Source organism: Drosophila persimilis, unplaced genomic scaffold, assembly GCF_003286085.1.
Source record: "Drosophila persimilis strain 14011-0111.01,24,50 unplaced genomic scaffold, DperRS2 tig00000000-arrow-pilon, whole genome shotgun sequence".
NCBI lineage: Eukaryota > Metazoa > Arthropoda > Insecta > Diptera > Drosophilidae > Drosophila > Drosophila persimilis.
The window spans coordinates 27,424,351-27,447,797 of record NW_020825288.1 but is presented as its reverse complement, the minus strand read 5'-3'; the positions used below and the strand labels follow the sequence as shown (position 1 = coordinate 27,447,797).

At 45.8% G+C, this 23,447-nt stretch overlaps 1 protein-coding gene across 1 annotated transcript; it reads left to right on the top strand.

Annotated features, from left to right (window-relative positions):
* Positions 1–12,133: 12,133 nt before the first annotated feature.
* On the top strand, positions 12,134–15,028 carry LOC6594516 (box A-binding factor; the record flags this gene model as incomplete). The annotated part of the gene is made up of 5 exons (XM_026984390.1): positions 12,134–12,432; positions 12,506–13,415; positions 13,480–13,981; positions 14,149–14,479; positions 14,549–15,028. Coding segments are annotated over 5 exons (2,163 nt in total), but the record flags the coding sequence as incomplete, so codon positions are not given.
* Between the last annotated feature and the right edge of the window lie 8,419 nt (positions 15,029–23,447).

Here is a 23,447-nt window from a genome sequence, read left to right as displayed (position 1 = left end):
CCTCAAAATGTATCCCAAACACAATTTCATTCAATCGTTTTCAGACGTTTCTCTTTTTGGATCCCTCTAATCGGTCATTGCACAGATTTTTCGGCTTTGCAAAACTTTCACTCAAACACTCAGCCGGAGAGAGATTGTAAGTTCTTTTATTTTGTATTTTTTTGGGTTCTGGCTGGGTCAGGGTTTTCCTATCAACGCTTTTGGCCAGATAATGGGATGATAATGCCAGTGGTATATACATATAGCCTTGTCTTACATGATATCGCATCATACACACAAGCATAAGCGTGATAAGATATAGAAAGATATGGTCTTGGGCTTTGATTTCCAATCATTCCCAGTAGTCCCTGCCCGTCTGTATATAGAAGTTTCTTAGTCGAGATCCGTTGTTGGGGGAAGAAGGAGGTCATCCAGGGGTTTATTTTACTAATAATGATTAAAAGTATGATTGGAATAACAACTAGAAAGAAATATCTAAATGGATCACAGAAAGCAGAGCCCATTCGGTGATTTCTTAGAGCTCTACAAAGTCAAAGTTTTATCCACATTTGCTCTTCAAGTTTCGTAAGCTCTTCTAATGAATCATTGTTTGTAGATCATGAAATGAAATCCATTGTCTGAAGCTGTTTACCCAATTCCATGATATTTACTGCTAGCAAACAAGATGGTTAATTGCGAAACAAAACTGGGCTAGAATCATATAAGAATCGTGTAGGATTATTTAACAAGAGCATTAGGCAGAGAATGAACAAGATATATGTTTACAGAAACCATATAAATATTGTGTAGAAGAGAATCTATGCATCAGGGATGCAACCATACCAAACATCCAGGAACTATGAATAACTTCTGAGGCATCTTTTACATAAGAAATATACCCCATGATTTCTTCCAAATAAAGTGTCTAAAAATACTAGTCGAAGAGCCAGAAATAAATTTAATCATGCTTATTAAGCAGCAGCTCCTTGGCTCTTATCATTTTGCTTCTGGGAGAAAAACAAGCGTGGAATGAATGGAGAGAATTATTCATGCACTGACTACGCATGTGGTTTTCCCCATCAAGATCCGCGGAAATCGTTGTCATTGAGGGCGGGGTACTTAGCACTCAGTTTCCTCCTTTCGTTTCCTTCGAAATGGTGCCACAAACTGTCAGAGATTCACTGTAAGGCCCACTTTGTTGGTTTAATATAACTATCATATATTGTACTGGGTACACACACTTATAGTCCATGCCATAACATGCGATGATTTCATGCCCGACATGGCTTTTTTATGGCTCTTTTTTTACAATACTCGTAGAACCGTGGCACCATTTGTTTTTCGGATTTGTCACTTTACGATCTCTCTCTCTCTCTCTCCCTCTGTCACGTATACTTTTCGGGCATTATAATGCATTATAATTATATTATATTTTCATAATTACTCTCGACGGATCGGATCGGAACGTGTTTAAATGGAAAGTGCAAAACTTACTGGCAGACAGCCAGCCAACGAAATAACGAAGCCGCCAGTAAGATATCTGTGTATATATGATTTTTTTACATGCCCATTCCATAGATAGGCAATCTGTATCTGTGGCACGATAATGCTTATAAATAAGATAATATGATTTGATAATGGTATTTACCATATGCAGAAACAGAAACAGAACACCGAGAACCGAGAACCGAGAACTCTACAGGCGGTTTTATGTAACCTGAAGTTCGCTTTCTATATATTTAAAGTACATGATTTTCTTACATTTTTCTTTAGGGTATGGTTTTCCCCCTGCTGCTGCGGTGAACCTAATTAAATGTTTGACATTTGCCTGATTTATTTAGCGTGAAAATGCTGAAAAAATTCCCTCTGATTCTTGGTATATATGTATATAGAAGGTAGTTTGGTTTCTCTGTGGAATTGTGTGCAAACAGATTGCATTTAGAGCATTCCATTCCATTGCGCGGTTCCTTCACGGTTCTGTTCTTTTCTGTTTGTTGTTGACTTGACTGCTTTTTGATGTCTTCTTTGGGTTTGCTACCTTCCCCGTGTCCCCGTTGCTGTTTCTTATCGCCAACTGACGTTTGTACTTCAAAATGTGTACTTAAGATAATGAAAATGAGGAAGAAACAGCTATGGGCCATGGGCCATGGGCCACGACACGAAGGGGGGTCGGTGCCGCAACACATGGCATGGAAGTATCGCAATGCAGACATATCCACAAGACATCATCAGACTTCAACTCAAATCAAAATGTATGTACAGGCAGGAGTGGTAGAAACTTGTCATCGCTTTGACAATTTTCCTGTGCTTTTGAATGGTGGAGGGTACAGGGAAAACCTTAGAGATTGAGGTCTTCCAAAGTGTCTTTCACTGACAGAATCTTTACTCAATCCTTTGGGCCTGAGAGGTCTTCCCCCTCCATGAGGTTCTCTTCCCCTTTTTGGCCACAAGAAACCAATTTCATTTAAGCCAAAGATCACCACTGCGGATAAGGTCGAAAGGTGCACTTGATTTGGGCCCACTTTCCCTTGGGCCGTTTCTGGGAATTCGTTCGTTTTGCTATCGCCTGGCACTTAATAAGCATATTCTAATCTAATCAGGGGATCATTAATTAACTTCCAAAAGTTTGCTTTCGCCTTCTCAAGTGTTACTTGAGCCGTTCGATGCTTTTGGCAGTTGGAAAATTTATACAAAAGTCCAGTGATATCTTATCGATGTGGGAGCCAAAGATCACCACCACAAAGTAATGTTGCAACTTATTCCATGAGGAGAAGAATATAACTTGTAAATGAACACTGGTATTCCACTGATCCATGATATGGATTTGTTCTTTGATCGAAGATCTTTCCGATATTTCACTAAACACTTTTCCCACTCTGTTCGTCCTTGGAAACTTGAGAGTTTTCTTCACTATGGTATCTTTCATGGGTCGTATCCTTGTGGAAACTCCCTATTTGTCGGACGCGGACATGAAACAATGTTTCCATGTTGAAAATCCCAGTTACACTCACCAACTGTGATTAGATTCCATGCCGTTGGGCCGTCCAAACTTAAGGAATTACTGAAAAATTCAAATTATTATCGCTTATTATCTTGGGACATTATCAGTTCAAACACTGATATACTGATACAGAACCAGAGAGCCCAGAACCCAGAACCAGAGCCCAGAACCCACAGCCAGAGGCCCAGAGCCACAAAGAGAGAGAGGACAGAGAGAGAGCACAGCCCATGGAGGCACAACTGGAAGTGGCAGTGGCAGTGGCACCTCATGGCGGTCCGGTTGCAGATACCCCAAACTGATACCGATATCCTACCAGGCTGGAGGAGGGCAGGAGGGGGGGCTCTACAGCTACAACAAATTGATAGCAAATCTTCATTATCTTATAAATACAGTTGCATGTGTATTGTATTGCTAAAAAGCCAAGATTAGATACTTTTATCTAGCTGTGGGTCAAACCACAAGAACCCCCCAAGAAATCAGCTACGTCACGATTGGGCCAGGGGCTCCCTTGTGGCATTATCGCTCTCTCTTGGAGGATAGGATCCCTTGGAAGGAGGGGGGCTCGACACCCAGTCTGTGTGTTCGTGGGGGAGTCGGAGTCGAAATCTCTCTCTCTCTGCTAAGATACGTTAACTTATCTAAGGCCACTATCTATTCTCAGATATTCGATATGTTTCGCTTTCGCTATATATACTATACATATGCCACACATATCTGTAGGTCGTGTATTATATGCGGCGAATGTACGATAGGGAAAATCACTTGTGTTGATAGGAACAATCGGATGGCTGAAGTTCTTTTCAGCATTTCCTCGGGAGGAGGCAGGAGGCGCGGAACGTGCGGGTCCGCGGGGATCTTTTTTGGTTTCTGTGAAAGTTCAAGTGTCGAAAAGAGCTCCCGTTACCGTTACCGTTACCGCTCCCGCTCCCGCTCCCGCTCCCGTACTCGTAACTATTTATCTCAACAGCAAAATGTCAGTGCTCATAAGTAATAAATAATGTACACTGCCTACCCAAAAAGCCGCACTCCCAGAGCCACTCCAAGTAGCGATTCCAATCAACCCCAGTAGCCATGATTGTTAACGTTAACGTTAATGGCGTCGGTGTTGTCTGCTGTCTGCTGTCGGCTGTCGTCCCACGTTTACCTCCGCTGGCCATGCGAAAACAATGCACAATAAGCACAGCACAGCACAGCACAGCACCGCACAGCAACCTTATGGATTATTATGGATTGCCAGTATTAATACTGACTCATGACACGCCGTTCCATGGCCTGGCCTCATTGGCAAACAAAGGTGCGTATTCACGAGCCCACAAACGAGACGAGTGGAGTGGAGTGGAGAGGAGTGGTGTATGTGCCACATTGGAGACGACACTCACCTCCACTCGAAAACATATTGCTGCTGCCAATCGCAGGGTTTGCGGTATCTCAAAACCAGTATTAGATCTCTATAGATGTTCTAGTGCTGCATTCAATCATCATCACCATCTGCAGAACTTGTAGTATTTTGTCAAGATCTGCTACCATTGTTTTGATGATGATTTTAAAAGAATAAAGAATGTATTTACTTCTCAATATATTACGAATATACATGCTCATTTATACAGGAAAATATGTTGAAAACGAGGGCTTTGGTCCTTCAAAATTAGATGTAAAGCATTTTATTCAATGAGATATTCTTTAAAGATCTAAAGAGGGATCTACCAGAGTAAATATGATATATAATATATATGCTATAGGTCTATATATAATATTCCCGATCCTCCATTTGCTTGGGATATTCCTAAGATTTCGTTGTATTAGAATTTGCTCATGAATTCTCCTTTAAAGAAGTCCCCACTGACATTTCAGCTTTGGCTAACCAATACTCTTCCCTGACTCATCCCCTGGGGTTATACATCACTTCTTCCAGTAACCAATCCATAAATACACGACTGAACCATTCATTATCCCAGTGACAAAACAAAAGAAACCTTAACTCCTCCTTCATTTCGAAGGAGACAAGCCAGACCCTTGCCCCAGCGAATGCGCAGTTCCATTTGCCATAACTCATGTCCGCAAAATGTCGGTAGCGGATGATTTATGGGCCCCAAAGCCCTGGCGGGTTAATAGAATTTACTTGAACCCAAAATGCTTTCAAATGCAGAATGCAGGAACGGAACCAGTGGAAGCCGGGGAATCAGGGTCAAAAGTAGAGTCGAAGCACTTCCATTTGCCATCCAGTTTTATGCGATCGAACCACGCCATGGAGCTGATGGCTGCCTGTGCCACACACGGATTGGGCAATGCTTCGGTTTCGGGGTGGCAGTGGCAGGGGCAGCTGGTGTGGTGTGGTGCCGGGGGTTGGGGGTTGGACCCACCCTCGAAACGGATGGAGGCTATAATTAAAACTATGGCGCACGCCTTTGTTTAATTTCCCAAAGAGTTCTTCCCCTTATCGCCGCAGACGACCGCCAAATACGCCACCGAACATGGAAACAAAAACAAAAATAAAATAATATTATGGCAGCAGAACAAGTGACGAAAATTGTACAATATATAAATTAAATTTCCAACCGTCATTCCACGGCGCAGCGAAAAAAACACAACTGATCGCCCATAGCCGATACTGTCAAGATGGGCCAAGAACGAACGAAAAGTGTTTCGAGTAGATAGTGCTTCGATTTCGTGGAGCCCAGGTCTTTTGTTTGGTGGCGCACTAGCAGTACTTGAGACTGTGGACATGTTGAGGGGTGTTTGATTCCTTGGGGAAGATATCGACGGCCAGGCTATGACAGCAATGGTCAGCAATGTTAAGTCCCACCCTCCCGTCTGTTGTGTCTGTTCTGTTCTGTCTGTTCTGCCGCCTCCTAAGTCTTGCGTCTTAAAGACGGGGGGGCCGTAAATTCAGTTAGAAAAGCGCCTAAGCCCAGGCCAAGGCGGTGCCATCAATTAGGGTATTAATTGCACGACTCTACAGACGAAAGACGAAAGCCTCCTTCCTCCTGCATGAGTCCATGAGTCAGTTCTGAGTTCCAGTTGTTGTTTGCGGCACGGGGAGTGGACTCTCTCTGTCGTATTAATCTCTTGTAATGTTGAATTCGTGTAGCGCCATTTGTAAGGCGGGACTCGGCTCGGAGGCTGTCTGTCTGTCAGCTTTTTGAGTGATTAATCACTGAGCTGATATTTTGCGACACGCAGCAGCCGCACACACAGCCAGTCGCTACTTGCAACGGAGCCATAGCCACAGCCATAGCCATAGCAAGAGGCTATTAGATACTTTTTGTCTGGCGGTGCACCATGATTTATGCACCACATGAGTTGCAACAATTAAAATTATCGCACTAACCGATTCCCCCATTCATGGGGGCCCAGAACGGGAGAGCAAAAATGCCAGTAATGTCAGCATTATAAGCGGAAAGCGAGGGGATTCTCCTCCTCTTTCTACGTGCCTGTTAATGGCCCTCATATATCTGCTTGGTTTATGACTTTAACTATAAACAATTTATGATTGGCCTCAGAACAGGACTGCTGGGTTGTCTTCTATGATAAGTGTGCTTTTCTTCAGAGATTTTTGCAATATTTAAAAGCTGTAAAGATGGATGATGGCGACGGGTTAAACGTCTTTAAGAGGAGAGCGTATATTTGTTAGAGGTTTAATTATCACAGAGAAGGAATAATAATGTAATAGATTTCTAAAGAAAGAGGTAGCCTTTGAAGTACTTCATGTAAGGATTGTTACCAGAACGAACCTAGAGTAAAGAGAACTGAAGATTCGATGTACCGAATCTTATCTGGTTATATCTATCAGATGTTTAAGTGACAAAAACCAAGGCTTGAAGATCGGTAAAACGGCAGGAAAAATACAGGAGGGATACCAAATATTATTTATCTATGTTGCGCCAAAGCAAATCTCCCTCTGGTACCTTTAGTACCTTCCAAAGTTGAAGTTCACTAAAAACCCAATGAATCTATTGCGATCGTGGATACGTTTTGTCAGATCTCTGATTAGGCATTCCTCCACTCGAACAAAAAACTTGAACAGAAACAGAAACAGAAAAGGCAGAAAGACACTTCACCCCAAAAAGGAAATCAGAAAATTCAATCTTTGCTGACAGGTTTTTTGAGGTTTTTGCAATATTTACAGCACCTGATCCTCGACCACGTGTGTGATCGTCGATCGTGGAGTGTGTGCCTCTCTGTCTCTCTGTCTCTCTGGTGCCCTGGTGCTCTGTCGATTTTCATTAGTTACAACACTTGAGAGCTGATTGTGAAGTGGGGAAGTGGAGCTGCGCCGTCAAAAGCGGCCCACATACGAGTATGTAGGGGATATGGTCATATAAAGTTTTTGTTCACGACAGCGCGACAGCGCGAGGCCCAAGCCCATGGCCCAAACGAGCCCAAAGACCCAATAGACCCCATAGACCCATTCTGTTGACGTTGACTAACGCTGGCCCCATGTTTATTAGTTTGCCAGAAAAGTGTTTTATGAGTGCAATTAGAAAATGCGCTAGACTAAATTGCACAATTGACAAATAGCCAAATGGTGGAGAGTCGAGAGTGGGGTGGCTGGTGGCTGGTGGCTGGTGCCTGGTGCCTCTCCATGGGCCACACCAACCCCATCCCCATCCCCAACCTGGTGGCAGCCGAGTCGTCGTTTGCTGTCACACAGAACTGTGGCTGGTAGTGGTATTTGTATCTCACGGATACGACAACGAGCACTTATCGCCCGTCGACAACTGTACTCGCACACACACACACACACACTCCCGTAACCGTACCCTTATCGCTGCTGCCCTGTATCCCTGTATCTGTGCGATAAGATAACCAATACCACCACTGCCAAAATATACAGCTGTTCATGTGTGCGAGTGTGTGTGTGTGTGTGTGGATACGCATAGGAATAAATCATAACTCACCCACACAGGGAGAAGGTAACACCCATACAGGTGTGTGGAGGTAAGTGCTATATGGCACGGTGCATCTGTGTGGGTATCTAATTGGGCGGCAGGCAGGCAGACCGCAATGCGTCGCGTCGCCTCGCCTCGACTTCGTTGTTGTACTCCGCTGCTGCTGCCGAGTCCCAGGCCCAGACACACAGACCCGCCACAGAACCGCAACCACAGACCTGAAACCACAGCCAGAGCCGGAGTCGGCACCCAATTAATTGTTACTGTTAAATGCAGCGCGGAAATCGAAGTCTGAAAGTTCCTACCAAAAAATAATATAATATAATATATTGTACTAAACACCTTTTCGCGCCACTTTTGAGCCACGCCCGTTTGCCGCCCCCTAGCTCTGATAAACCCCCAACACACAGTGGACGGACGGACAACCAGTGCATGTGATAATAATTTTCAAAAAAAAAAAGAAACAACAGAAATCAAGTGATAAAAGCGAAACTTAGATAAAACATTGGAACACCATCCAAACACTGGACTACACTTCACCCCCGAAGAGAGCTTGCAAGGAGGAGAGCAGAAGGGAGGAAACGCACATTGATGGTCTGCAAAATTATCTCAACGAATGTCAAGATGCAGCTGAAGGTGGGTACAGCACATATTTAGAGTCTAACAGGTCATAGATGATATAGAAAGTGAAGTGATGGAAATGAAGGTATAGAATCATGGGATATCATAGAAGAAGGACTGCTTCCAGAAGGCAGCTGTTGATTGGATCAAAATCTGTTAAAGTCAAGGAAGTTGAAAATTTGCCAAAATTCATAGAAATATCTAACTAAGAAATTATGGGATTTTTTTCAGTAAATCTACAAGATATTAATGGCAATTTAGTGCCTTTAAAAGTGTGACATTAAATGAACAAATTTCTGAAAAAATATAGTAGTACTTCCATTTAAAAAGGAACCACTTTTGATAGAAGTATATTCCCCTAACAAGCATCCAAATAACATTTGAAAGCCAGAATAAATTAAGCAACTAAACGAGCAGACTTTTGAGCACATTTTTATACCATTTTTGAAGATCAATTTACGAGATCTGTATAAGCATATCTATCATCTGGAAAACATTGTGGTAGAGTTGAGAGATCATAAAAATGTTGTTAACCGTTTCTCACACAAGTTCATTAAGCTAAATAGACGGCTATATAAGACCATATAAACCAGGCTCTAAAATGTTTATAGATCGGCCATGGAACTCTATTAAATCAGAGCCTGAGCTATAGGAACTCTATTAAATGGCGCTGTGGCTTATAGAAATATTAAAGCTTTAAAAACTGTAAAAAAAGGATGGAAGAAAAACACATTTAAACTTAATTTCAAAAGTAATTTCGGGGCATTTAATTTGGTTCAAACGGCAGCCAGACCTGGCCATAGACAGCGGGGCCTCGTCAAGGAGATAAGACAAATTGATTTATAATGAATGACTCATCTTTGGGGATGCAGCGGCAAAACTGCGACACTTTCTGGCTTTCTGGGCCACTCAAAGGAAAAACCCCGAAACAATCCATTAAGAAAAAACGAGAGAACGGACCGTAAAAAGAACAGACACTGAAACTGAAACTGAGACTGAGTTAAATGTGGAAAGATGGCTAATCTTTATGAGGCCTGAAATTCAGCTGGCGATCGGAGGTGGCGTCAAAATACCTTTGACAAAAATACAACAAAAACTTGGAAACACGCACATTTTGACTCTGTCTTCGTTTCATTCATGAAAAAAAGGAAAAGAAAAAAGGACACTCTTCACTTGGCTAACGCCAGTGCGGATAATGTGAAATTTATGTCAATCTTATCACCTCGCTTTGGTCCTGGGCCTGGTCCTAGTTCTGCTTGCCTTTATCGCAGGGGATGGAGGAGGGTTTATGAATGAAATTGCCAACCCTTGTCCGTATGTTTGTCTGGGGGTTGCCGCCGGAAGTCCAGGCCCGTCGTCCAATCGTAATCGAGAGTCCCTTAACAGTTGCTCAATGGCGGCATCGGCATCGGCATCGGGCTCTGGATCGGATAGTTGCAGTTGCAGATACTTTTATTAGACACGCGTCGCCTCGCCCGATGGCCGATGCCTGATAGGGGTAGAGTTTTCGATTGATGGCCCTTTAATAGAGCTGTAAATGCAGCTGGCAAATGGTTCGGCCTTATCGCACTTTCATTAGTGCCCAACGCTGCAATGGACTTTAATTAATCGAGGGATCATCTAACGATCATGGAAGGGGAGAGAGGGAGGAAGATAATAAAGTAGTCATCAAAGGTTCCATTACCAGAAAATGTTTCATTGAGGTATTTTCTGCTGTCTCAACCACAAGCCTCAAGCCCAGAGCCAGACCCCGGCTCAAGCTCAAACGAAAGCGAAACGAGTGGCGATTGTACATATTTATGCATATACATATGTATATGTATATGTATATCTGCTGTTTATATAGATAAAATGAGTACGGCTGTGGGTGTGACTGGCAGATTTCATTCATAAGTTGAACCACTCCCTTGAGCACCTCGAACTCTTGACAAATAGCACATGCCACATGCCACTTGCTCAACTTATTGTAATTCTACAATGCTTATACGAGTATCTGTATCTGTTTCTGTATCTGTATCTGTTCCTATCGATGACGTACTCCACGGAGCAGGTGGGATACAAAACCATGACCTCTCGTTGGAGTCCCAGCAGCAGCAGCTACTGATTATGTACATTGATAGCGCCTCGGATAAGATATTGTCCGTATCGTTCGGCTGTAGTATCTTAACTTTTGTCGCGGGGCACGTGTGCATACCTATTGTACTACTCAAAAGTCGCATGTAGCCTCCCCGGGGAGTCCGGGTTTATCTGCAGTTTGTCAAAGTGACGTTTTGCACCACTTTATCTCTCCCGGCATCCGGAGTCCGGAATCCGGATCCCCCCCCCCGGATTCATTGAACTTTGCCCAAGAAAGCGCATACTTGGATTAGTTTTGCCTAGAGTCAATAGTGGAACCACTTCCCCTCGGAGACCGACCTCTCAACTTCCTCTTGACCTCTATGCGCTATTGCATTTCTTCTGACTTTTGGACTTGGACTTTACACTGCGCCAAAGCGGGTAATTTTTCACTTTTTTTATGACTTGTCAACCATGAATCATGGCCTAAGACTTAGACTTGTGGATCAATCATTTGTGGGGCACAAGTCACAAGTAAATTCCGCGTAAAATGAATCAATTATACTCGTAATTGTGTGGAAGGTAAACACAGAACTTCCGTTGTCTTTAAGGTTTGGCGCTTCTTCGAATAAAACTTGAGGGAAGAAGGAGCTGTTTTAGATAGCTCTTCCATTTCTATCCTCTTTCTATTCAAGTACAGTACAACTCTCTAAGTTTCCACCTATAAAAGTCCCACCATATTGTTCATCCATTCTCGATTGCTAGTCATCCTTGAATACGAGTATGCTTGTGCCTATGGATTTCCCCATGCTAATAAATAGTAGATACATATGTATTTATAGTTTATGGTGAAACCCGCCTCAAAGCCTTTGCATTATATGGCACTTGGGGCACCTGTCGGAGGTGAATCAGGTGACAATGACGATCGAATGTGTTGACACAAGTTTGGGGGAGAGGTGCAGACGGTACAGGAGGTAGTACATGGCCACCCCCAATGGAATCGAGGAATGAGGTCATAAACCAAAATCGACTGAGGTCTGACGTACATATATAACGTATAGGAAAACAGCAAAGCGATTTCGTTTTTATGGACAACTTTTATTTCCGTCCAAAAAGGAACCAAAAAGTAAGCAAATGAAAACGAAACTAAGCCGCGATCTGGGCTCTGGGCTCTCGGGTGTGAGGTTCCGAGGTTCCGAGGTTCTGTATGCAAACATTTCTGGAATAAAAGTGAAAAATGTGTACGACAGTGTTGACAGTGAGAGGTACGTCTACGTCCCACTCGGGGTCCCCCGTCAACGTCTTCTTGTAAGGTCTTTGAGGTTGTAGGCGACAAGTTGAGCCGCCTTTGAAGTTGCGAGACGGCTCTGGGTCTCTGTTGACTTTGGTGGCGGAAATCGAGGCAACCAGTTCGCACATTTGTGGCCGGAACTGGAGCCACACTTTTGACGTAGCCACACACTTCTGACCGAGACTTTTGAGGCATTCAACATTTGTCGCTTGTCCATTGCAGATGGAAACGCAGACAACGCAGCAGCAACAGCAGCAGCAGCAACAATTGCAACAGCAGCAACACCAACAGCAACAACAGCAGCAGCAGCAGCAGCAGCAGCAACAACAGCAACAGCAGCAACAACAGCAGCAGGTCCAGGTCCTGACCAAGCAGCAGATCCCATTGATAGACAAGATCAAGCTAGAGGCCAGCAATGGAGCCGAGCAACTGAGCCAGCAGACAGCCAGCGCCCTGGAGGAGCAACAGGAACAGCAGCAGCAGCAGCAGCAGCAACCAGCAACATCCGTGGGAGGAGTCAGCAGTGATCCTGAAGAGCAGTACGTGGTGGTGCCACGCACCCAGCAGAGGCGCATCCTTACCACAGCGGGAACACTGTAAGTTTCAAGGGAGAAGTCTCCTCTAGAAGTCCACTCACGCACAATCGCTTTCTCTTGCTCTCGCTTTCAGAGAACTCAACGAAGCTCGGGAGGGAGAGCCCAGCAGTGGGAGCTCTGGTTCCGCCTCGGAGGGGCACATCGTGTACCAGCGCAGCTCGCATCATTCCCCTGGGGCTGCACACGCCACGCACTACGTCCAGATGGCGCCGCGCAATGCCGAGGTGCCAGAGGTGCCACCAGGTGCGCCACCGGGCACCCTCTACGCCTATCCTTCGGGGCAGATCATCTGCAGCGGCGAGGATGTGACGGCCATCAAGATAGAGACCGTCGAGAAGGGCGAGGTGCCAGGGGAGTCGCAGCAGCTGCATTCCCACCAGCAACAGCAGCAACAGCAATTGCAACATCAGCAGCAGCAGCAGCAGCAGCAGCAGTGTCCCACCCCCAATGGAGCCGCCTATGGGGAGGCCATTGTGATCAGTCGAGAGGCAGAGGCACTGCAGCATCACCACCAGCAACAGCAGCAGCAGCAGCAACATCAGCAGCAGCAGCAGCAGCAACATCCGGCATCAGCGGTGCACATCGCCAGCAGTTCCCATGGCGGTACCGTGCGCTTTGTGTCCGAAGACGGACGCTTCTCCACTGCTGTGCCTGAGGCGTCCGGCTCCACGCTGTACTACGATGTGCCCGTGGTGGATGCCAGTGTCCATGCCAACGAGTCCAAGACGTACGCGGACCTGGGCAACGCCTATGCCTTTCCTCCGAGCTCCAGTTTCACGAGCAACAGCTACGCGGCCACCCTGCAGCAGGGGAACACCATCTACACAGTGCCCGGGGGCCAGTTCTTGGCAAAGTCCGAGGCGAGTCTCAACTCCCTGCGGCAGACAGGACCGGCGACCTTTCTGAACCCCTTCCCAGACGGCAGCCAAGCCATCGACCTGTGGACATCGCCCGCTCCGCCAGAGTACCAGAATACACCATTTGTAAGTGTGAATCCCTCGGAAATCCCTCGTGAAATGTCTCACTCCTCTGATCTTCGCTCTGCAGACTAACTTCCATCCGCAGGTAATGGACGAGTATGCCTCCAGCAACATGACCACCACCCACTGGTCGCCCGCCAGCAGCATCGGGCAGTACGATGGCAGCCTGGTCACAGCCTCCGCCACATCCTCTCCGAACCACGAGCTCAAATGCGAGAGCTGTCATTCGCCGTTCGTCCGCAAGGGCACGGACTTCTTCTGCCCCAATTGCAGCTTCATACGCATGACCCCACGCATGCCCCCGCGGCAGGCGAAGCCAAAGACCCCTGCGGCACCCAACAATCGCCGGAACGGAGTGACCTGCGCCAACTGCCAGACCAACTCCACGACTCTTTGGCGGCGCAACAACGAGGGCAATCCCGTGTGCAACGCCTGCGGCCTGTACTTCAAGCTGCACAGCCTGAACCGGCCGCTCTCGATGAAGAAGGAGGGCATCCAGAAGCGGAAGCGCAAGCCAAAGAACAATGGAGGAGCGCCCATACACAGGCACGCCCAGGCACCACTGCCAAGTGAGTAAAAGATACATTTGCTCATTCGTAGAACTCCTTCCCTCAGAATAAGGATACAAACTAAAGATAATGGAAATGGTGGAGTGTCCTTCGGATAGCTCTGGTTTCAATAAGATCTTGCAGAAATGTTTCTAGTTATTAATCCCAAAAACCCTATCCATCCCCAGGCATGTCGCAAAGTGTCAATCTGATGGTGAACAACGCCCCTCTGTATCCATCCCAAGTGCCCATGAATATGATGCACAGCCAGCAGAATGCAAGTCCCGAGCTGCACGACATGTCCACGACGGGACCGGCCGGAGGATCGCGTGTGGTGGCCATTCAGGTGCAGAATGCCACGGGTGCAACGCCCAGTTCCGAGGGGAGTCTGAATATGTCCGCCCGCCACCATGTGACCGGTGAAAGCCATTCGCCGTACAGCCAGCAGACGACACCATCGCAGAGTCAGTCGCCGCATTTACCCAGCCCCGTAACCCTCAATCGCCAGATAGTCCAGCCGTAAGTACCGCCAGAGAGATCTGTAGAGCATTGAAAAGAGAGTGATTGGATTGGGTTTCTTTCTTATAGAGTACCTGCCATTGAGAGCGGTCGCAGTTCCTCCAACAACAACAACAGCAACAACAACAGCGAACTCCCACCGAGCGTCATAACGCGCACTGGTCTGCCGGAGCGATCATCGAATAACTAAACTTTAAAACGAACTAAACGTAAAGCAAACCAAAATGTCAAGATTGCCAAAATATTTATTTAAGCTATAGCTTTAAGATCTACATATGTACTATATCTATTGTATAGTAGTATCCAATGCCCCAGTTAGGAGGAGGAAGGAAGGAAGGAAACTTTTGTTGATCAGAGGAATACTTAAAAAGTTTCTGGATAAACCAATCAATCAATCATTCCGTTTAGTCAATCATTTGAAATGATTTGTGGACCCGTATTGCGAGCACTCTAGAAGTATTTTAGCGAAAAACAAAAGCACGAGAAGACCATAAAGAAGCCTACGATTTTGTATGTTTAAATCAAATAAATAAATAAGTTGTAAACGCAGGAGGGAGAGACACTTAAGACTTTGATGACTCTACTCCGGTGGAGCGCCCTGCCCTGCTAATCCACGAGCCAGGATAAGGATACTGCCATTGTCCGGAGTGGACTGGACTGGACTGGACTGGAGAGTGGCGGCCCTCGTTATATTTCATTGTCAACAATTTGGCAGCAAACCAAATTGATCCAAGTTAATTTTAATGACCCCCACAGACCACAGAGCGCGAGACCATCAAATCTTAACAAGATCCCCAGACCCGAACCCGAACCCGGGCCCGGGCCCAGACCCAGACCCAGGGCGATCCTCAAAGCGATCCCCAAAGCGAAAGAAAGAAACCCCAAAGCAGTGTCTAAATAGCGATTTGGTGTCATCGCTTAAAAGCCTGTCCGACGCACAATGCCACCACCGCCGCCGCCGTCGCCACCGCCGGAGTAACGCCACCGCCTGATGCCTGATGCCTGGTGCCGCCGCTGCCTTTGATCTGCTGTCGATGGTATGGCAAAAATGCTTCAACTCCGAGGCCAGTGCAAGCCCCAAGCAGCCAGGAGGCGGCGCAAGCAATGCCTGGTATAGTATAGTAACGCCTTGAGTAGCGGACCCCGAGCTCTGCCTCCTGCTCCTCTGTGGATCTTCTTTTGGTTTCTTTCGCTTTTTTTGTGGCGTACGCTCGATCAATTAGGCAAACTTGTTTTACGACCGCTTTTATTAGCATTTCGCGGACCAGCGGCGGCGCTCCAACTGGGAAACGCAGCGAAAGAGTGGAGCTCTCTGCGTGGAGCTCTGGGACTTTGAGCTTGGAGTGCGAATGAGTAATGGGACGGCGGCCCCAGCACCCAAGAAACCAGCATACGGCAGCAGCTATGGAATGTGTTGGCAAAAATTATGTGCAGCGTGAAGTTTGTGCAAGTGGAATGGATATGGATATGGATATGGAATGGGTGTGGAAGAGGCAGCCCTCTCTCTCTCTCTCTCTCTCTCACTGTCGGTTTGAAGTGGAATGGAGTAATAGAGGAAGTCCATTTCTATGGCTTCCGATGGGGGAAATACGGGAGTGAATGTGATCTAAGGTAGTGAGATAATAATTCCCCCACAAACCATATAAGTAGTAGACGTTTAAACTGGCTCAAACCATCCTTTCTGTAGCTTTTCCTTGTTAGCCATCTTTTGGATATATTTTGCTACTGTATACATTCGAAATGATCCTAAAATTACTACTAGTTTTCCAGTCTATTCAACTCTTTGGGGCAAGGTGCCACCTTTCCTCTCGTTTCCTCCGAATATTCCATTCAAATCGATTGAAATTCGATTCGAATCTCTAGACACATAAAGTATATCGGAATGGCAATTGTATTTATGCTTAAGGAGCACTCCACTCCACAATTACGAGTAGTGTGCCAGTAATTGCCCGCCGCACCTGTACGTGCCTGTACTATCCTCCGATGGAACAAGAAATTAAAACATTAGCGTGTTCCAACCTGTTCCACACTTCGGGGGGAGGAGAGGACCTGAGGTTGTGGCAGGGAAGTAGAGGAGAGACCGTAAAATAATAATTCAATGTGACAGGCAACAAGATACGACACCGGGCGCCATTTTTCAGATGCCACCTCTCCCTTCCCGAGATCTCTTTCTCTCTCCTTGTGGCACACTTGTTGTGGCGCTCTCTCTCTCTCTCTCCGTCTCGCTCTCTGACACTATCTGTGGAATTATGACAGACGTACAACTCGGAGTGGAATGAGAAGCGATCCGCTAATCTCTGGGGCCGTGCATGCATTTGAATTTCTATTAAGTTAATTGCAATCCTCAAAAACGAAGGGGGGAACGAGCATTTGCTTGCAATTTAATAACAGATACAGATATTGTACTCCATTGTTCTTCAGATATGATTCGGATCGGCGTAAAAGCCAACATAAACTGAAAACTGTCAACATTGAGCACACTCCCATTTGAGAGTCTCTGCATTTAATTAGCCATCAACCAGCGGAGAGGTGACCACCTAGCCAGGCCTCTTGAAACCGCCACGAACCCGAAAACCCGTAGCCCGTAGCCCGTAGCCCGTAGCCAAGCCCAGAACCGGGTCGGGTCCGAGGCGCCACTTAGTCAACTTCAAAGTGCAGCCGCTGCTCCAGGTTGAAGCTGTTTCTGGTTGGCGGTGGTGGATCTGCCCCAGTCTGGGGCTGCAACTTAAGCCACCATCATCATCAGGCCTCATCGCTGCTGGCATTACAAATCGACAAACGACACGAAAATGCGCTTTAACATCGCGCAGTTAAAATAGATAAAAGCCGATAGTCAGACGCCGCCAGGAGGCCGAGGAGGAGCGAGGAACGGGCCAAGAGGAGCGGAAAACGCAGGCGGATTACGAGTATCATGGCCGAAAGCTTTGAGAGAGCACTACTACTCGTGTAGGATTATGCTAATAAATTGTATCTATTAGTTAGTTGTGTATGCATCTCTCTGAGAGCTGTCTGAGATGGATCTTCTAAATATGTTTCAGGCTTAAACTGAAGCCATTTAAATGTCTACTTTTTGGGCACCTCTTTTCAGCCATGATCCATGAAAGATTTAGAAGGACTACAATCAAATCTGAAAATTATTATTCCTTCCCAAATATATTCCATTCCCAAACGAGCTCTTAGAAGGCTCCGTATCCCTCTCAAGATTACATTCTACAGATGGCCATTCCTTACACCTTTCCTTCCAATACCTCTATTGCTTCATTCCCTTTCTACATCTTTCTATATTCAAATATCTTCTACACCCACTTGCAACACTCTCCACCAAGAAGAAGACACACCCCAAGGCATCTCGCCTCTGACGTCACATGCGGCACAAGCAGCAGCTAAAGAACTTGACCGAATCCGAGTCCGAATCGTTTCAGGTTCTAGGAAAATCAATCGAAATTCCAAGAATTCACACGAAAGACAAAATGAGATTGGCTTGAAAGAGCCCCGCACATATGGAGGACAGACAGAGACACAGCAAAAGCAGGAGTAAGAGACAGAGACAGAGCGAATGGGAGAAAGAGATATTGTAGCCCTCTATAGAGGGATAGGGGCATGCATGCATAAGGTATTCCCTTGTCTCTACGGCCACGGCTACGGCTCTTATCACAACTCACGCGCGTCTCGTTCCATTTCGTTTTTTGTGTGTGTGTGGATCGTTCCCGAAATCACATTATCTCCATTCGTGCCTCCATTCGTTCCTTCGATGGCGACGTAGCTAATGGATATGCCACAGCCACAGACCTGAGACCCCAGACCCGAGACACAGTCGCAGTCGCAGTCCCAGTCTCTGCCACATATCACAGATGATGATGATGGTGATGGTTGCAGACGCCGCCAGGAGGAAGATTGAAGATGCGGCGCTTATCGAGGAAGAAAACGAAGAGAACGAACGAACGAACAAAAAAAGATGAAACCCGAAAAGAGTTCAGGCCAGGTTCCAGGTTCCAGGTTCCAACTCATCTCCTCTCAGCATATTTCTGTGTGTCTTTGCTTATCGTTCGAACTGCAGACTTTTTGTTGCCCCTTTGCATTTGCATCAGGCCATGCAACGTTGGGGCCGAGGCTGAGAAAGGGTTCTCGGTCTCAGAAATGTGGCGCCAAAGGAAGCGTTGAAAATGGTACTTGATCTTGATCGCGATGACCGCCTCGCCTCGCACCGCCTCGCACGGCGCACCACACCTCTCCTTCCAAAGAGAGCGATATGGCCAGAAAGAGGCTCGACTGTGCTCGATCTTCTTCTGGCTGGTGAGTGTAATTTAGACGGCGCCTCGTTCCTTGTTTCACACTAATGCACTTGCAGCTTTTAAATGTCACCAGGAACACAGTCTCAAAGTCTTATAGTCTCCTCCGATCATCAGATCTCTCTGTTTCGTTGCGAGGCCACTTTGTGATCTTGTAATCCCCTCCAGCTCCTCCAGCGACTGATGCTCTGATGCACATCTCTGGCAAGACTCTGGTGTGTATTCAATTGGAATAATTACCGATACCATTAGGGATTTGTTTGAGCCAAGGAGAGGATTATTATTAAGCAATCGATAGAGGGATTCGATCAAGGCGTGTCTTGAATGATTGGATCGATCTTAAGGGAGTATCCCAAAGTGCAACTAGGTGCAATGCTATCCCCAATAAATGCGTAAATCATCCACCAAGTAAGGCTCCTCTCAAACGCAAAGTAATCTCTATATAATCTACTGGTTAAAAGCATTGCAACTAAGTGTTACATCGAAACCCAGTGTAAACAAGCCATAAACCAAAATAAGATATGAACCAATCGAATGCTGATTCAATTTGTTGGCCAACTTTTTAAGTGCCATTTTGTTAAGATCAGTCAACAGAGACGCAGAGAGCGAAGCCATCGCCAAGACTGGATGTCAATGAGCCCATAAGCGATAAGTTTAACGATCGCAGCAGGAAAATGGAACAACTTCCCCCAGGATATTGGCCATAACAATTACAATGTATGGGCCGAGAGAATCGGTCATATCGGTGGGCCTATGACGACTGGCATCCTCTTCAATTAAGTGCGCGAGAAGATCTCCTTTCCTGCAGCTTTTCATTAGTTTATCGCTGTGGCAGTGGCTGTGGCAGTGGCATGGGGCAAATATTTCAAATGCTGCCACAAGAAAGCAGGGGCCCAAAACCAGTTGCAATTAAAGGTCTCTCTCTTCAGGTGGCGCCGCTTTTTTTCCGTCGACCCTTCAACGTGAGAAAATTCCGCTCGATATTATATAGGGAAAATGTCTCGTTATCGAACGGCCAGGCCAGCATACCTGAGCAAAAATGAATGTGCGTATGCTTGAGATAGTGCCACAAGGAGCAAGCTCCACAGCAACACAACAAAAAGCGTAAATGTCAAAATGCCAAAATTAATTGCAATGGCAGTGCCTTGGATAAGAGCCAGAGCCCGGAGACAGGGCCAAAGACAGAGCCAGAAACGGCCATGCTGCCACCTCAAGGAGCCAGAGAGCAAGAGAGACCACGGGCCACAGGCCACAGCCCACTTTTGGGGCGCCACAAAGCCGATTATGGGCTGGATGAAAGAGTGGATCAAGGGTGGAGTTGGCAAGGAAATAAAGGGGTATTTATGGGGAAGTGTAAAGGCTGGGAGTATCCCTTAAAGAAACTAATATTTTGCGGGGCTTAAGATTATTTTTAACAAAAACCCTCTTCTCGGAGACGCCCCTGCCTCTGTGGGCTGCAGTTCCTTCTTGCCACACTTGGGCCACCATTACAAATTCTACCACTTTTGGCCCTAACCAACCTCGGCGGCCTGCCACACCCCAAGGCGACGACGGGGCGCGATTCCAGTCTTGCCACCAAAAAACCAGACCCAGGGCCAGGCACGCACACGGCTTATGCCCAGCGCCGTTGTGGCAACTATCAGACGGGGCAATCAGGCAGGACGCCGTTGCAGGCTCTGACGTCTGGGCTCTTGCAGCAGAAACTCGTTTTCGGGTGCCACACAATGCTGGTTCCCCATTTTTAAGGTGGAGTCAGTGTTGCGGCAGCAAGGCTTCGATTGGTCAAAGACTGAGAGAGAGATGGGAGACCCTCATGCCACATGGTGTCCTCCCCTCCCTCGCCGACAGAGTGCCTTCCCCTCTTTGGGATTTTCATTAAAGTTTCGCATAAATTTTGTTGCATGTTTGTGGCGTTTCGTGTCCGTCTGTCTGGGGGCGGGGGGGAAGTCCAATGGTGGGGTATCGCACGGCTACACGCATTTCAGGTCCAATTCATTTGCAGCTAGATTTGTTGCCCCACCTCCCCTTCCCCTGGAAAACAGGTAAAGGCAAACGCATTTCGTGCCCGTGTCTTTGGTTTTTGTTTTATGATTTTAGTGCTCGTATTTTTTGGCAGTTCCTATAAATAATTGTATATTATCGCCCCGCCAGCCCGTTGCTCGTTTAATAAATTTAATTTGTGGTAATTGAACTTATGGCAGTGACTGTAGCCAGACACGGACACGCCACGCAATGAAATTCCGATTGAAATTGCTCATTTTTCAAGGCTGTCGCGTAATTAACAAAAGAATAAAAAAGGGGAAGTCTCTGCAGAGACTGGGGATGGATGCTCGTATGTGTCATGCCCCATCCAGCAATCTCATTCTCGCCCATGAACTGATTCTGCATAATTTACGACTATTTGTGCGATGGAGTTCCAGAGAAGAGTGAGAAGAGAGCGCCATGGCCAAACTTATCTGCTCCCTGGCTGTGGAGTTACTCATGGGCTTACTTCCGGGTAAGTGTCTGCCTTAAGGATTGTTATATTTTTGTTAGTATTATTCATTAGCGATTTAGTTGGAAATTGTGGTATTCCAGGATGGCGACTTTTTCTGACTTTAGTAGAAGTTAAATATCTATAAAGGCTACCATTTTGAGATCTAAAAGCCCAATGGAATGCTATTTTTGGTTCCACTATTTCTTATCTCAAGAAGAAAGGAAATGCTGGAATTGTGTACTATTTCCTCTCTAAATCCATGATAATTATATGATAATAAAGTTGAACAAATTTAATCTGCACAATGTGAGAGGTATAAATATAAAGTTTTATAGAAATAAAGCACTTTAACAACCGATTTCCCTAGTTGTACTTTTTAAAACTATAAAGCAAACCTCTAAAACTAAAATAGATTAATGATCTTTACTTTTTGATTACCAAGCGAATCTCGGAACGCTAAGAAAAGTCTCCACAATTTTCCAGATACAATTTTTGAGGGATTACAAAACTTCTGGATGTGCTCTTTAATATGAATTTATGTATCAAAGCACAGCACAGACAGATAGACAGACAGACAGATACCCTTATCTTCATTGAGACAAATGAATGGCATAACTAATTTGTAAATTGAAAGGAAATTGCTGATTCTCCCCACCTGCCAGCGAATGAAAAAACGCTTAATGAAGACATTTATCTGATAAATAAATCACGGGTAGGCGTTAAATTTATAAATTGCAAGCACAGGTACTACTACTAGTGCAAAACAAAATATAATTTATTTCCCTCAATTGTCAAGGCGGGGAAGAGTTATGACACGAGCGGAAAAAAGCCAATTAAAATGCACATAAAATGGCAGCATAAAAACTTTGGGCCATGGTTTATTGCTTTAACATTTTGGGGTTTCGTTTTTGGGATACCCTTCAAAAGAGAGCTATTGGGACTCTAAGGAGATGTTGGAAATTCCTCTAAATTATATATGATGTAGATAAGCATCGACAGAAGAGGCATGTGCTTCTATAAGAGTTGCTTATGTTTAATTTTTCCTGAAGAAAACTTTCAAGTCTGATCAAGTTCTTTCATAAGATATCTCAACCAATTTCTAGAAGCTATCTTTTCATGGCAAAACACCAATTGAATGATATATATTTTCGCAGGGTATCTGGGTATTCGTTGAGCGTTTTTACCCTATCTTTCTTGTCATTATTGCTTTATTTATTATCGAATATTATATGCTTTTAAATGGCGCGCGAAAAGACATTGCGCATACGCCATGAGAGCCGCACAAAAGCCATAAAGTGGGCTGTCCCCCAAGAGGCGCTTGCTCTCTCTTTCTCTCTCTCTCTCTATTACTAACACACTCACACACACGCACACTTATAGTAGGAATATCTAAACAGCAAATCAAGCAAACTTGAATATGACCACATTACCCGATTACGAATGTGGGAGAGCGACAGAGTCAGCTGGCGTGAAAGCGAGACGGGGAGCCGCGGGCAACACCCACTTTCATAGTGCGATAGGGAGCTCGCTCTCCCTCTCTCTCGTTCTGTGTGTCTGTGTGTGTGCTTGCGTGAAACCCGTTTGTTTGAACACGCAGGGGAAAGGAGAGCGGAGCGCCACAAGCATTGAACAGCAGCAAAACAAACGCCAGCCTGCCTGCCAGCAGTCGCTCTCTCAGTGCAGGTCCAACCGGAAGCCCAAAAACGAAACGCTCGCTCGCTCACTCCATCTTTGTTGTGTATGCGCCCTATGTGTGTGTGTGTGTTTGGTGTATCTGTGTTCCAATCAGAATACACACAACAACAAGGAGTGAGTCCGTGTCGGCATCGGATATTCCTTTGCCTTCAGTTGGATTCGGATCGGTTTATGCGCGAAACGCGAAACGCAGCAGCGAATGGAAAAAGCTGAAACGTGAATTTGCCGTCGCCAAAAGGCAAGCCAATCCGTACCAAAAGTATCTCTGGTCCACAAAAAACTGGTAACTGGTAAACTAACTATTTTAATAGCCGCCTTGTGATTAATTAGCAACCGAAAAAAAACCAACACGCGTCGCGTGATTCCTTCAGTGAGCAAAACTCGAATAAATTCCATTGGCTATCGGCTGTAAGCCTTTGTCTGTCGCGTGTGAGTGTGTGTTTTGTGTATCTATGTTTCATTTTTTGCCAACATTATGCAAATGTATCTGAATTTGTGAATTGCGTGT